The 16,029-nt window shown below is 43.7% G+C and overlaps 2 protein-coding genes across 4 annotated transcripts in view; one reads left to right on the forward strand and one right to left on the reverse strand.

Annotated features, from left to right (window-relative positions):
* ip6k1 (inositol hexakisphosphate kinase 1) overlaps positions 1–7,437 on the forward strand; it is a 31,287-nt gene extending 23,850 nt beyond the window's left edge. For all 3 annotated transcript variants that reach the window (XM_018663329.2, XM_051074570.1, XM_018663328.2), the window contains 3 exons: positions 1,083–1,258; positions 1,566–1,799; positions 3,095–7,437. In XM_018663329.2, the coding sequence (XP_018518845.1) occupies positions 1,083–1,258; positions 1,566–1,799; positions 3,095–3,631 (947 nt within the window). In that variant the 3' untranslated portion in view covers positions 3,632–7,437. The remainder of the gene's footprint in view (positions 1–1,082; positions 1,259–1,565; positions 1,800–3,094) is intronic.
* A 999-nt stretch (positions 7,438–8,436) lies between these two features.
* LOC108874786 (dynein axonemal heavy chain 12) lies at positions 8,437–15,881 on the reverse strand. Its single transcript, XM_018663325.2, has 14 exons — positions 15,756–15,881; positions 15,499–15,665; positions 14,100–14,264; positions 13,501–13,553; positions 13,164–13,298; positions 12,935–13,093; positions 12,611–12,856; positions 11,065–11,236; positions 10,600–10,705; positions 9,984–10,163; positions 9,584–9,712; positions 9,356–9,484; positions 8,939–9,092; positions 8,437–8,865 (listed from the first exon to the last, which is right to left on the reverse strand). The coding sequence occupies exons 3-14, from the start codon at positions 14,237–14,239 to the stop codon at positions 8,690–8,692; spliced, it is 1,779 nt and encodes a 592-aa protein (XP_018518841.1). The 5' UTR covers positions 14,240–14,264; positions 15,499–15,665; positions 15,756–15,881; the 3' UTR covers positions 8,437–8,689.
* Between the last annotated feature and the right edge of the window lie 148 nt (positions 15,882–16,029).

The following is a 16,029-nucleotide window of genomic DNA, read 5'->3' on the forward strand; positions in this document are numbered from 1 at the left end:
AACTAGCAAATGGACTTTATGTGATTTATTTTCTGTCAAACTAATGTTTCCATGGTGAAGAATGAACTTGAACTGATAGTGATAAATAAGGCAGTTGCACACGTCACCTGAATGAATTTAGCTGCAGGAATTAAGTAAATATGTATATACAAGGTCTGGTGTTTTATAGAATAGCTCTCTGATTGGTGGTGGAACAGTTCCCTGTACAATAAGAGGCACTGATTGTAAATATGAGAGAGACTGATGAGGAGGAGAGAGGGTGGGAATATAAAGGAGAAGGTCGGAGGTGTCTGAAGTTATCAGGTTAAAGGTTGTGTTTTGATCCTCAGCTTCAAAGAGAGCAGGCTGCAGCTGCTAGGAAAACACAGCTGAGGAAAGTGAATAATCAACACACACACACCCACACCCACACACACACACTGTCCTCAACAAGGTCTGTCTGTCTTTAGTCAGAGCAGAACAGGGCTGCTCAGGGAACATTCTCATTATTAGAGCTGTGCAGATACATGAAATTATCAGCATCCAGTGATCATTGTTTAGACTGACAGGATTTTCTTTTTTAAGAGCTTTCAGGAAATTTGATTTTTCAGTTCTTTGTAAAACAAACATAAAAACCTAAAGAGAATAGAAAAAAGAAGATGGCATTTTTATGTGTGACACAAAGCATGCACTAACAATGTGACAAAGACAGGGAAATAAAACGTGAAGAAAACATAATAATTACAAGGAAGAAAAGAAAAAATGGGACATTGAAAATCTAATAGTAGCCTGTAATTTACTGAGAGTGATCCTCGTCTCAGTGAATTTGCATAAATAGCCAGTTTGACAATTCAGAACTAAAGCGACTGTAAAGCTATAGCATATTTTATCTCTCTGTCTTTCATGTTGTCCACATTTCCTATTCTTTGACAGTGGCTGATGCTTTTATTTACCTCCGCTGCAGGCTCTAACTCTCACTGTCCTGCACCTTCTCATCGACCCATTTACAATATTTAGTTTCTAAAATCGTCTACTAAACTTATTTCACTTTTGGTTTGGTCGTCAAACAGATATTTGCTCCTTAACTGCAGCGTTTTAACCAGAGTTCCTGTTGTTGGAGAACGTGGTTCACCACTTCTCCTACCCCTGCATCCTGGACCTGAAGATGGGCACCAGGCAGCACGGAGACGACGCCTCCGAGGAGAAGGCGGCGAGGCAGAGGATGAAATGTGAACAGAGCACTTCGGCGACGCTGGGAGTCAGAGTGTGTGGCATGCAGGTAGAATGACGACTTCTTCTACTGATTATGTCAGAGCGTCAAATCCATGACAGACCTGAAGAAGAGATAATCGGCTGTGGATGTGTGGGAGACGATTATTTATCTTTAGGATATCCATCAATTTGTGGATTCTAACTGTCCTGGTTTTATTTTGAAAATCTGACTTCATGTGCAGCTTAATTTAATGTATTACATAACAACATTGCCTTGTATTGCCCAGGGAAGGTATGTGTTCCATCTTGTGTGTGAACAGTTGCACAGTTGTTGTCATTTACATGTATGAGCTGTTTCCCATCTGTCTCTGCAGGTGTACCAGCTGAACACAGGTCATTACCTCTGCAGGAACAAGTACTACGGCCGCGGCCTGTCGATCGAAGGCTTCCGCCAGGCCCTCTACCAGTACATGCATAACGGAAAGGGCCTGAGGCAGGACCTCTTTGAGCCAATCCTGAATAAGCTTCGCAGCCTGAAGGCGGTGCTGGAGAGGCAGGCATCCTATCGCTTCTACTCATCCTCACTGCTCATCATCTATGAGGGAAAGGTGAGTCGGGATTCTGAGGGTCTAAAATTTAAGTTACAATCCACGGCAGATAATATGTCCAGTACCCTAATTGATGCCCACAAAGCAGGAGAACCATTTGCAGGCAGCTGTTTTCTCGGCTCAGGATGGAGATCAAGCTGAGGTGTGGAGGAACAAGAAAACTTTCAGAGAGAACTGCTTGTGGCTAGAAAGGCAAATCAGAACCCCAGTTTGACTCCAAAAGTCCTTCAGGAAGATTTTGCAGACTCGATCGTGCTTATGCTCGTGTTGCAGCCAGTTGCACAGAGGAACATTTCACCAGCAGAGAAGGAATGGATTCAATTAAATACCAGCAAATTCTGAACGCAAACATCACACAGCATGTAAAAAAGACCAGATGACGTCTACTTCAACAGGACAATGATCCTAAACACATCTCTTAATGTGCAATGGACCACCCCAAGAGGGCACAAGCAAGGTTTTTCCCTTGCAGTCCCCCGACAAAACAAGAACTGAAAAACTCGTGGCTGTCTAAGAGTCAAAAAGACTGGGTGTTAAGAAGTTCCTCGGATATGCTGCTTTTGGTTGTTTTACACAGCAAGCCGGCATCACAGAACCAGAGCCAGACTCGACCCTTTTATAAAGACCTCGATCCACCTCAATTACTACCTCCTGTTCCGACTTAAAGGTGGGTGATCTGGACCCCCTCAGTGGCAAGATGGAATAACGGCGCAATATTTTAAGCACTGTGTAGTGTGCACAATTTTTCATTCATCCAAGGCTTTTCACCAAGGGTGACTGAACTTTTTCTCTTAGGGCATTCACTCTTTGGAATAAGAGGAGATCAAACTGGCGAGCTCCTTATTCTCTTCTAAATCCCTCTTAAAGACTTGCGGTCTGAATTTTTCTCTCAAAGCTTTAAAGTCACTTCTTAAAAACCTTTTAATACACATGGTCATTCTCTTGGTTTTTTATTGATTATTTTTAGAGTTCTTTTTATCAGATTAAATTTCTGTATAATTTTTAAGTTTCAGTTTTTGTTTTTTTTTGTCTTCAATTAGCTTTTTGTCTTGTAAAGCACTTTGTAGCTAGTCTTTGAAAAGTGCGATAAAATAAAATTTAATATTATTATTATGCGTTTTGGAAATCTTTTGCTCGCACTGTAAACTGTGGTGGAGGTTTATAACAGACTGTTTACAGCTGGTTTCCTGAATTTCTCTGAAGGTGGAAAAGATGACAAGTTTTCTCTCTCAGGCAGTTACAGTTTAAAATGACAGATTAACACTGATCAATGTTGTGCTTGGTTGTGTCTTTAGGAACCTGAGGGCCCCTCTGTCCTCAGCTCTGGACAGCATGCAGCCTGGCAACAGAAGACTCCCTGTGCCCCGGCAGAGCCCCACTGTGGCCACGGGCCCCACGTTCCTCTGGCCCCCGACACTCCCTGTGAAACGGACATGAGCCAGAACCCAGACCCGGGGTTGCTGTCCTCTCAGGGACCTGGACTGATGGCTCCGCCCTCCCCTCATCCTCCCCCACAGGCCCCACCCACCAAGTCAGACTGCCACTCCTTCCTCCCCCCTCCACCCTCGCCTCACTCGCATCCAGACTCCTCCTCTTCCTCCTCCTCCTCCTCCCCCCCTGCTCCCAGTTTAATTTCCTTCCCACCTCCTCCTGCTCCCCCGCCCAAGCAGCCCCCCCTGGTGGACGTTCGTATGATCGACTTCGCCCACTCCACCTTTAAGGGTTTTCGTGGCGACACGGCGGTGCATGACGGGCCGGACCGGGGCTACGTGTTCGGACTAGAGAGCCTGGTCCAGATCCTGGAGAGCCTGCGGGACGACAACCTGCCGTAGCTCCAAACACACACACACACACACACACACACACACACACACACACATAGACACACACACACACATGGCTTGTTGTGAGTTAGTTTAGGTCGTGCTGCTGAGATGCCGTGGCTGTAAATATGAAACAGGGTCCTCCAGGACGTCACCATGGAAACATGGGCATTCTACAGTCGAGTAGTTACTATAGCAACGGGCAGGAGGTGGGACAGTGGAGCTGAAATGGAAAAACCTCTGTACAACACACACACAGTTGTACTTCTATACTTGTGAGGACTCATTGAAATAATGCAACCATAACATCACAACTAAATGGCCTAACACCAATACAAAATTCTAACCTTGTCGTCTACTCTTTGCTTGAAAATACGCCTTAAGTTCCATTCACACAGGGTAAACAATGCAGGCTGGGAGTCAAAAATTCACTGTGCTCCTCTGTAATTTGTCCTATGTGTTGCATATTTTATCAGATTGGCAAAAACACGTCTGACACAAAAGAACAAAGTAGAAGGCCAAGCAGCTCTTAAAAGGACGTTGCTCTGGATGGGATTTAAATTACAGGAGGACGAGTGAATTTGCAGGAAAACGGTTGGTAATTGTGGCTGTAATTATTAGTGGGATGGGGGTGAAAAATTACACTCTGCACAGGATTAAAATCACTGACCAACAGAGGTAAATAAAAGCACTCCAAACAGAGCTTTACCTACTGTTTCTTCACTTGAATGTTTGACCTTCATTATTTGACACCTTCATCTGCTGGAGGAGGAGAGTTTCTCTCACCCCCTTTAATCTGAGTTGAACACGTGTAATATAGGAGCCTGTCTTTATAACAGTTCGAATGTCAGTCATAGTCCAATATGTGATTCAGAGTGGTCTGATGGGGAAAAGGTTTAGTAATTTAACTTTTTGTAGAAGAACCACACCAGACACAAACCACTGTTAAAGTCTGGAAGAGATCTTTAAACTCTCTTTCTAGCATCAGACTCTGCACATCCATCGTTCTGCACAGTGAAGGTCAAACTAAGTAAAGTAACAATAAGAAAAACACACTTGTGAGTGAGAGTGAGTTAAATCATAACACAAGTCCAAACTTTTAAGGATGAGAAGGGCAGCCAACATGCCTTCACTTCACAAAAATGTCCTCACTCCTGAGGTCTAAGAGCTAAACTGGTCCTCACAAAGATAGAAGAACAAGAGCACACACATACAGATACACACTCACACACTCACACACACACACACATCCTGGGAACAGTCGTCTGTGGAGCTGAACAGAGCGTCCTCTCTAAACGACCAATCAGCTGCATCCCAGGGACTGCCCACTGAAGCCGGTCCACACTCACTTTACTCACGCCCTGACTCCCCCACCTGCCCACCCACACCCACGTACCCCCACTCCACTCCTCCTCCTCACTCCTCTTCCACTACAGAAACCAAACCTCGACAGGTGAACAGACTCTTTTACCTTGAAAACGCACTCAGAAACACATCCAAGCATCTGTCAAAGCAATAGATGGCGATGATAAAGACGGCGACCTTTTTCTTCAGCAGTGCAGAGGGCAACATCGCATTGCCCCTCACCCCATCCCTCCCCCCCTTCCTCACCACCACACAGGGAGAACGATTATAAAAGTGCAACAGAAATTTGCATCATAGAAGTAGGCTTTAAGGAGAGAATATAGATAATTTTTAAAAAATGCTATGTGTCTGTTTTTGGGGCTTAATTCAAAAACATTAGTAGTCGGTGTCCTGTAAAAAATCATCCTCTGGGTTATTGTGTAATATCGGAAGAAGAAGCGTCGGTTCCCCAAATCTGTTCTTGTGATATTCTGTATTTTTCATCTTGTCAACACGTCCAATGAAAATACCAAAACCAACAATGAAATCATTGTACTAACAGGTGTTAGGTCTTTGTATAAAAGCCTGATATATCTTATTCCTGTGTGCCATAGAGCTCCATTGTCGTTAAAACACACATCAGTGAGTCACACTGTTGCTCTTCATTACCTTCAAACACCGTCCTGCTGCTGGAGATACTCACTGAAGCACCAAACGTGAATTAATCCACAGCTGAAAGTAGTCCCTGACAAATTCACTATTTCCTCATGTTGCTAAAAAAAACAGCAGCCGCTTTAGGAAATCACTGAGCTTTTTTTGTAAATTTAAACTGTATATTTGTGAGATTGAAACTTATTTTTATATATATGGTTATTTTGGGGGGTATTTCACGCCTTTATGTGGAGGGATGACGCTTTAACTCCTGAGCTCCCATGCAGTCCATTTAGTAGCTGTTCTGGAGCTTTCAGTCACTCGTCATAGGACAGTAGATGTACAAATATCCGTGTTTTTTTAAACACTTTGATGACTTTTTGGCTTTTAAGTAGGAAAAGCCCCCAAAAACGATTTTGTGTTTTCATCAAACTTCTGTTTCCAGTGTCAAGAATTAATTTTCAATCTCAACTTTTAAGCCCACATGTACAAGAAGTCCTGAAAATGCTGTGTGATATAATCAAAAGCTCCAGAAGCAGCTTCTTAATGGACCTGGTTGTGGGATTGTTTTTTCAGCTGTATATTTGTGAGCTAGAAATGAGCTTAAAAAACAGGATAAAAAGGTCAGAAAGTCTTAATGCACTGTTGGTTTTGGTCTTTTCATGGGATTTGTTGACAGTAGCAAAAGTATGGGAGTAATGCTAGCCTTATTCTTCACATTAGGGCTGGGTGATAGGGTTGGATTACAAGCATATTTAATAAGAAGAATATTTTTTGATATATGTCATAGAAAAATGTGCTCCGACAAATTAATCTAATTTATGTTCCCTACAATGAACTATTAGACTCTTAATAATGTAACTATCTCCCAGCCCTGACTCAAATGTGTAAAGATACATAAAATAATAATATAAATCATCATACTGTAAGTGTCAGCAGAACTGGCCACAGCATCTCTACTGAGGATGTCATCGTTTTATCTCCTCTGATCAGTCCCGATTAAGATGGTGTCAGCCAATCACAGGTTCCAGAGACCGACCGGCTGTGACGCTGCACCACCCTCTGCTGGACAACATCAGGAACCTAACCCCCGCCAGGAGCCAGAAAGAAGAGAGAGAGCAAATATGAATATTTTATTTTTGGTTTATCGAGGTGATAATTTATTTTTTTATTGTACCTTTACTCACATATGTGGGTAAATGTTTTGTCTTTTACATGTCTCTCCCCTAAATGTATAAACTGTAAAGAAATTAAGTGCATCAGAGACACAGTGTGTAAAATGTCAGGAGGATACGCAGTATTATTTGAGCTAACTCAAGTCTGGTTTATTTACTGCTGACTCTGCTCCAGTCTGATACTGATTTGTTACCAACAGACAAAACCGGATCAAAGCAGCAAATCCAGACTTGAGTCATCTCACTGAGCCCGACACCTCTGCCTGCTGTAGAGTTGTCGCTCTGGTGGGAAGCTCTTCTGAACGTGTGCGTGTGTGTGTATGTGTTAGAGCAGAGGTAGACGCCATCTTTAGTCTTTGGTTTGTTTCACTTCACATTTAAGGAGTTGGTAAAGAACTGCATGCACGTTAACGTCCTCCTGTTTGAGTCAGTTTTTCAGCACAGCGTCAAACAGTCCTTGTTACAGTCCTCAGAGTTTAAAGCAGCGACGGTCCACGTGTCTTCTCAGATCGTGATATTTATTCATGGATATTAGCCTCAATGATTGATCAGAGTTATTTAGCAGCATTTTACTGCATCCGACATCATCCTGACTGTTTGTGAGAACAGTGGAAGTAAGTGAGATTAAATCTTTCCAGAAGCTTTTGGGCTCGTGTTGTAATTACTGACCGAACAGGTGAAGACCTCCTGCATCGAAGGGGTTGGAAAGGTTCGCGTGAAATGGCTTTTAATACCCCACCACCACTTCTCCTCAGTCACTTAAATCATCATATAAACAGAACATGAGCAGCAGCTGGTGCAGAGATGTTCTCTCTACCAACAGAGTTGAGGATGATCAGTGAGGACAAACTGCAAAGTGTCAACACAAAGTCACTAATGACCCTCTTTGACCCTCACACTGACTACAGCATTATTACAATATTAAAAGCTTATGTTGAAGTTCTCACACTCATCGTCTGTAGCATGACAATGAGTTAAAGGACCAGTGTGTAGGATTTACTGCCACCTAGTGGTAAGAACGCAGATTGCAACTGAACACCTGTCGTGTGTCAGAGAGTTTACGGTGGCTGTCAGGTGACAAAATGGCATCAACTACCGCATCCACTAATCTGTAATGTGAAGTGGTTTTTCACATAGCTATATTTAAATACTGTATTTAGTATAAGTCTGTAAAACTGTAGGTAACAGCTGAGATGTAGTTTCTCTGCTCTGTGGAAAAGGACCTGCTCCCTATGGCTCATTATAAGCAAACATAATCACAATTATTAGTTTTAGGAGATTATACACTAATAGAGACATACCATTTCTGCCAATAGATCCCAGTAAATGTTACACAGTGATTCTTTAAATCACAAGACACATGTTCTTTTACATTTAATGGAAGCTGCAATCTTTGTTGAACCTTAACCAAAGTGCCTCTGTTGTCTAAAATCAAACTACAGACAGGACTCTGTGAGTCATAGTCCTGTTCTCTGTATACCCACCATCCACCATCCACCCTCTGGCCGTGTCCCTGTAAGTTGGGATGCAGCACTTCACTGAAACTCATTCACTTCAGGCCGCTGTGATGAGCATTTCTTAACATTTCATAGGCCAAATGATGAAATCAGTGAATTGATTTAAAAAAGAAAATCAACAGATTGATTGATGATGAAAACAAGCAGCAACTACTGTTTAATTTAAGGCTGAAGTAAATGGTGAAAACACATGCTGCAGCAGTCTGGAGGAAAGTCTGGAGCATGTAGGGAAAGTGTCAAAAAGGACGAAGGAAGCACTGTGACCTCAGTACCTCAGGGTCACACTGAGCTCACTGGCTGTTTCCAAAATCTGATGATATTTTTACATGTTCATATATAAACTACTTTCTCAGGATTTTGTCCGTCTCCTCGCTCCTGCATCAGCCCGGCGTGCTGCTCTGCCGGCCGCACAGGTCGTACTCCCGGTACAGGATGTAGTCCTTCAGTCGCCCCGGCAATGGCAGGAAGCTCATGAAGACGGGTGATCGGAGACGAAGGCGACCGAGACAGCGACGGATCCTCAGCCGACAGAGATGCTGCAGACAGCGGGCGTTTTCTGAAGAGGAGGAGGAGGAGGATTAATGAAGATCACGGGAGATGGAGCGTCAGTAAAGTTTGATTTAATTCACCTTGCAGCCTGCAGATGTCGGGCCACTGCGGCTGCTCCATCACAGTCGCCTTCAGCTTGGAGCAGAAGGTCACATGATCCACGTAGTCCAGCAGGATGCGAACGACGTGACCCGAGAGGTGCTTCAGCCAGGAGACAGTGATCACCTCACAGAACTGCACTGACAGACAGACAGAGCTTAAAGACAAACCTGAACCTGAAAACCTGCTGGTGGTGCGCAGAGCAGGTCAGGGTTGCCGACTTTCCAACTCAGAAGAAGCTCGTCAAACAGGAGCAAAGTTAACATTGGCTTTTCATGGTGAGTAAAAGAATGAAGTTTGATGTTTGACTCACAACAGTAAGTAAACAGCTGTTACTGCTAACCTTTAACACAAGGTAGTGAGCCCCCCCCCCAAATAAACCAGTCTCAGTTCATTACCATAGTGTCTTTGATCACACTGTTGGTCCATCCCTCATAGTCCTCAGGGATGTGGGAGCCGTTGCCGTAGGGACAGTCGAAGCAGCGCTCCACATCGTAACCATAGTTACACAGCATCCTGAGTACCACCTAACACACACACACACACACACACACACACAGCAGGCCAGATTAAATATTAGTAAGATTTTCCTCCTTTCCTGAACTGAGTAAAATGTAGCAGTTTACCTCGTCTTTCAGGGCGTACTGCAGAGCTGAGGGGAAGTGTGTGGTGTTTATCCTGCAGTAATAGTTGACGTTGGCTCCAAACCTCAGCAACAGGTTGATCAATTCATAGTTGCCTAAACGCAGTGCAACCTTGAAGACACAGTCACTGGATCAGAAACAGGGATCTACAATGCAGTGGATCTGACAGACCAAACAAACATGGACAGAGCCAGGCTAGCTGGTTCCACCTGCTTCCAGTCTTTATGCTAAGCTAAGCTAACCACATCCAGAATCCAGCAGCTCTGTACACAACACATAGAGACTAATATTGATCCTCTCACTCTCAAGAAAAAAAAAGTGCGTTGAGTTGAGTTTCCCAAAAAGTTCCCTGAGTGCTGAGTTTGACCTTGTTCTTTATCACCTGCAGACATTTGACTGGGTCTTGGTTGGCCATGGCTCCAGCCTCCAGCAGCAGTTTGGCGCACGGCACGTCGTTATTGGAGACTGCAAAGAAGAGAGCCGACTTCCTCTCGTCGTCATAGCTACGGCGAACCCAGGGGTGGAGCATGTAGTTGGGGTCGTAACCTGCATCCAGCAAGACCTGATGGGAGTCGGGAGAGGGAGAGGAGAACACATCATACTGTTCAGGATAAATCTGCTATAAATCTAAAGGTAATAAAATCCTATCACTTTTCTTTTCAGTTCAGATTTATTTTGCTTTATTCTTTTTTCTATCTATCTGTAACTTTGAAGACTCCTTCAGTCCTTCATGAACAGAGACATACACACAGGTTGGGTTAACGAGGGGAGGAGCAAACAGGTGGGAAGCTAACTGGCCTCTAATTAAGTCAATTAGCTTCACATGCTGATTCTCTGCTCTAGGTTTCTGCCTCTTACAAAGAAGTGATAGAAAGGAAAACAGTCAGTGTGGCAAAAGCTTTTTCAAATTAAAATTGACAGAAATGGTTGATGGCTAAAATGAAAATAAGAGCTAGAGAGAAGTTCAGACTCCTTTCTCGCCTGTGCACAGCACACACCTTGATGCAGTGTGTGTGTCCTCCGGCTGCAGCAGAGTGTAGAGGACTCATCCCACTGTCATTTACTTCTCCCACTGAAGTTACTGGAATCAGCAGCTTTAGAGCTCTGAGGAACACACACACACACACACAAATACTTTTATTAACAAAGTACTCCCCTGATTTTAGTACTGTATGTCTAAGAACACTGGATCTTATATCTCCCATAATGCAACTGAATAGCACCTAATTTTTTCACAATTTTCTTCCTTGTGTGCATTAGTCTCAAATTGTCGTACTACTGAAACGCACTAACCTGTAGGACAGGTGCTATATAAATAAAGTTTGAATTGATTGATACATTTATTTGATGCTGTAGTTTAGATTTTCTAGAATAAAGAAAATATGAAAATATGATGTGACATTTATGTTTTTGCCTCAAAGAAAAGACCGTATATATAAATAATAGAAGAATATAACATTTACTCCAGGTGTCCTCTGTGCGCGACGCGGTGGATCGGCATGTGTCCTGTGCGTTTGGCGACGTTGGCGTCAGCGCCGTACTCCAGCAGCAGACTGATGACAGCTGGATCTCCGGCTGCAGACGCCTCGTACAGGATGGTCGCCTCATCCTGAGCCTGGGACAGGACATCTGCACCTGCAGAACACACACCAGCACACAATGTTGTGGTTGTAATTCAGATTACAAAATAAGACACTTCTTCATCTCCAAATGAAATAAGCACTGCAGGGAGAACTTGGGTCCTGGTAGTCACCCCAAGTCTGATCCAGCATCTGTGGGACCTGTCTAATATTGCGTAGGTCCTCTTTGTGCACCAGGACATTGGCAATGGATCCCTTGAGTCCTGTGAGTTATGCAGTGGGGGCTTCATGGATCTGGCTTGTTCAGATGCTGGATCAGATTGGGATCTGGAGAGGTTGGAGGCCAGGTCAACACATTGGGCTCTTTGTCAGTGTTCCTGGAGATGTTTCTGAGCAGTTTTTGTGGTGTGGTGGGAGCACTGTCCTGCTGGGGGAGGTGTGCTTGGTCTACAACAATGTTTCGGTGGGTGGTATGTGTCAAAATAAAATCCAGATGAATGTCAGGACTCAAGGTTTCTGAGCAGAACATTATATTGTAACAAAACAATCAGATAGTCATTCACTTCATTAATGTTTGACGCAGCTGAACAATCAGCTGTCGTTTCCTAAAGGTGTGATAGTTTCCCCAGGTAAACTCTTTCCGTGCTGAGGTGCAGCGCAAGGAACTGGGAGATATCCATCTTCAGCTTCAACTAAACATCTTTACACAGATGGAGGACTGTGGATTTTATTCCATGAGGAATACTAACAAGATTCTTACTGTCCAGCCAACAAGCTTCAGATGAGAGAAGAGCGGAGCTGATAAAAACACTTGTGCTCATCTTGGCGGCTTTTAATCACTGCAGTGCACTCACAGTGATTAAGCTGTGATTTGAAGACTTAAGAGGCTGCTGCTCTACACTCTGATTGGTGGATGTTGTACAACAGGGTAAGACGTATTCACTCTTGATTGTAAATTGAGACGCGCTGAGGTCAAGTCGGGCAAGAAATGCTGCAGTTTATGTTTACAACCTCAGTCATGTTGTTTCCTTTCATACCATGCAAGTAAACTCTGCAAAATATGATGTGACTGCAAGTCAGTATATTTCAACAAGATGATAGAATTAAAGATCAATCAAAGATAAGGCAGCAAAGGTCACTGGTTAGTAAAAATGCCTTAGAATTAGACAGTTATGTCTCTATTAAATGTGATTTTGAGTGGCATTTCTATTTTTTTCCATTAGACTACCATTAATTAGAGTTTTATAATCATATGGTATTTGTTGTTAATCTTATTTTTAGTTGAAGAACCTCTGATGGACATTTTCCTTAAACTAGACTCCCTCTGCAGCCTGTTATTAACTGAACAAACTCTGATCTGCCAGTTTTAAAGGAGCTTATTAAGCACTCAGCAGAAACTACTACAGCAGTCACATCCCTGCTCTCTCACCTCTCCTCAGCAGAGTCTGCACCACCTCCAGGTGTCCAGCCTGAGCTGCCAGAGCCAGCGGGGTGAGGCCATAGTGGCTGCGCGGGTCCGGCCGGGCTCCGGCCTCCAGCAGCAGGTTCACCAGTGCTGATTTGCCCAACCGCGCGGCCTCATGGATGGGACAGCGTCCGTGGCAGCCCTCCTGGTTCACCTTGGAGCCCAGCAGGAGCAGCATCTTCACTAGGTCAGCTCGGTCTGAACGGATCGCTGCAGAGGGACGGAGTCAGACGGATGAAAAATGGGAAAGATGAAACAACAGAGAGAATTAAATAGGTTTCAGCCTACCTACAAACAGAGGTGAGTCCTGGTCGTGGTCCTGACTGTCTGGCTGGGATCCATGTTTGAGGAGGAAGGAGGCGTTTTCTATCAGACCTTGTTCTACTGCCAGGAACAGAGGAGTCTGACCACGGAGAGTTCGACTCTCGAGAGAGTCCCTGCCTGAAGCTGGAGAACAGCATGCTTCGCTCAGAGGGGTTTTTGTTACATTAAAGCTGCACAGACTCCAGATACAAACCTTTGAATGTGAGCTCCAGGACAGTTTGGTTGCTCTGAGATGCTGCTTCATGAAGAGGAATCCAACCTCTGCTGTCTGTCTGCAGAAACTTATCTTTCTGTTTGACGCACAGATCCTTCAGGAGCTTCTCGTTACCTGGAGGGATGGACAGTTTAAAGCTCCTCCAGACACGTTTTAAGTCACAGAAAGATACTCTTCATTTCAAAAGTTCAACTCCGTGCACTGGAACATGTTTAACTCAGATTAGAGAAACTTTCCCTCTTTAGAAGATGAAGGTGAAAACATCCTTCAAACTCTGAACATCCACCATTAGACGACTCATGTCCTCCTCCCTCACCTTGTCTAATGGCGGTGAAGATTGTCCTGCTGTCTGTGTAGTCGGGCCCAGAGCTGTGAGGAAAAAAGAACAAAAAACAAACACAACATACAACAAAACTCTGTGACACTGACCTGTGTAAATGTCATCTCATCTGACCGAGAGAATAACACTGGTACAAAAAATTAGGACAGCTTTAAAACTTCTACGAGACCAACGTTATGGATCCAGTACAACAAATATGAACCAACACTGGACGTCCCAAAATCTCTTTAAAAAATAAAGCCTGTCTCATTTACAGTAATTACAATGTGTCCTTCCTTCATCCCCCCTAAAACACATTAGGGAGGAGCAGGAAACACATGAGGATAAGAGGTTAGGATTTCAAAATAAAACAGGAAATAATGACTGAAACACAAGGAAAAACAAATATAAGAACAAAACGTGGTTTTCTTTCTTAATGGAAAAAACTCATATTTACAAGATTAGTTTAAGAATATATGTTTCAATAAAAAATGAAAATACTGATGATGAGAATCTGGAGGATTATGAACAATAAAGGAATAAAGTTGGATTTGTTCTTTAAAGCAGCTGAGACAAACAGGTTCTGTTGGACTGACCTCCTGCCGCCTCGTGTTGTGGACTCTCTGTGAGTTTCCTTCTGTTTGTTGCTCTCCATCAGACTCTGTTCAATCATGTACTGAGTAGCTGCATCATCTTCATCATCATCCTCCTCCAACCCAAATCTCTGAAACTCCATGTTGTCCACATAAAGGGTCCTGGCCCTGTTTAAAAAAAGGACGGTGAGTTTTATTTGAATATTTCACTAAAAGGAGGCATCATGAACACCACAAAAGTATGTGGTCACCAAAACGTGAATCCAAAACCCTGGGCATTAATCTCCTGCTGTACTCCAAGCTGTCAACCAGGACCTGGCTGCAGGGTCCCATTCAGTTTTCATTTGAGTCCAGGACTTGGACTCAAGCCCAACTTGAATCCTGACTTGCAGGAGATTTTGCACTGACTCCATTCTGACTCGGAAGTTGGAGACAAGGACTCAGACTTTATTTGTCCATCCATCCATGTTCTTCCACTTTTCCAGGGTCATGTCGTGGTGGCAGCAGGCTAAGCAGAACATTCCAGACGTCCCCCTCCACAGCAACACTTTCCAGCTCTTCCTGGGGGGATCCCAAAGCGTTCCCAGGCCAGATGAGATATGTAATCCTTCCAGCAAGTTCTGGGTTTACCCCAGGGTCTCCTCCCAGTTGGATGTGCCTGGAAATCCTCCAAAGGAAGGAATCCTAATCAGATGCCCAAACCACCTCACCTGGCTCCTTTTGACTTTCATGTAAGAGGCCATAGTAGTTTCACTTAAGATATTGATGGCTATATTAATACTAGTGTTTTGTGCAAGAGCAGGTACGTGTGCTCACCAGCCTACATGCAGATTCATATGTATAACATTAGTAACAGTTAGACTCAGCCTTGATGACTCAGATGGACTCAGGTAAAGGGAACTCAGCTCTTCTTCTTTGGTGACTCAGACTCAAACAATGGCAGCTCGAGACTCAACTAGGACTCAAGGTTGAGTGACTTAACCACAACACTGCAGTGTAGAGCTGGTTTAGTTATACCCGTATACCAGCCTGTATCTGAGGAAACATGGTTCAGTTCCACCTGGGAACCTTTACTGCATCATCTGTCTCTACTGTCAAATGCAAACCTTTTCTAGTTTTTCTAAGTTTATATTTTATGTCCTTCCTCTGGTGAAGGACTTTGAAACTTTTTCTTAGAGAAGTGATTTATTTTCTTTCCTCTGGTGCAAGGCAGGAAACCATCAGGTATGCATTTAACACAAGAGGACTGATTTACATCCTGTGTCAGACCAGTTAATGATGGTTTTCAATATGTAATCTAGTCTTCAACAAACTGTAGTTGCAATTTGAAAAACAAAAACTGATCAGTAAAAACAGACAAGACAAACAGGACATTTCAACACGTCTGCAGTCTGATACTCACTGCAAGTTTTTGTGCAGGCAGACGTCACCAGATGTTATTACCTTGTGGTTTTGCGTTAGGTTGTTGTTTTGGTTTTCTCTGCTCAGCGGTGGAGTCCCTGCAGATTAACAGAGGATCTGTTGTTGTTGCTGAAGAAGGCAGGAGGTGGAGAGGTCTCTGACCTGTAGCTGAAACCAGAGCCGTATACCTGTGAAAGTTACATAAATCGATGCTCCTCATGGTGTTTAAACTGCAGATGATTTGTCTGAGTTACTCACCAGATTAACTTGGAAAGTGTCATTAATGTGCAGTAATAATCCTGCAGAAAAACAAGTGGAGGTTCACATGAGCCCTTGACTTCTGTGTTTCAGCTGTAGAGCTACAGGGCTCTGGCTGAGGGGGTCACGAGGGATCTGACACCTGTTACTATATTTACCACTGTTACTATATTTAAGTTTATGCAGTGAACTGATCAGCAGACAGTGGGTGTGACTCTGCAGGATGCAATTTACAACCCGCTGTGCAGTGTGTATGTGGCCCATCACCTTTAAC

The sequence above is a fragment of the Lates calcarifer genome, linkage group LG12 (assembly GCF_001640805.2).
Source record: "Lates calcarifer isolate ASB-BC8 linkage group LG12, TLL_Latcal_v3, whole genome shotgun sequence".
Classification (NCBI taxonomy): Eukaryota; Metazoa; Chordata; class Actinopteri; family Centropomidae; genus Lates; species Lates calcarifer.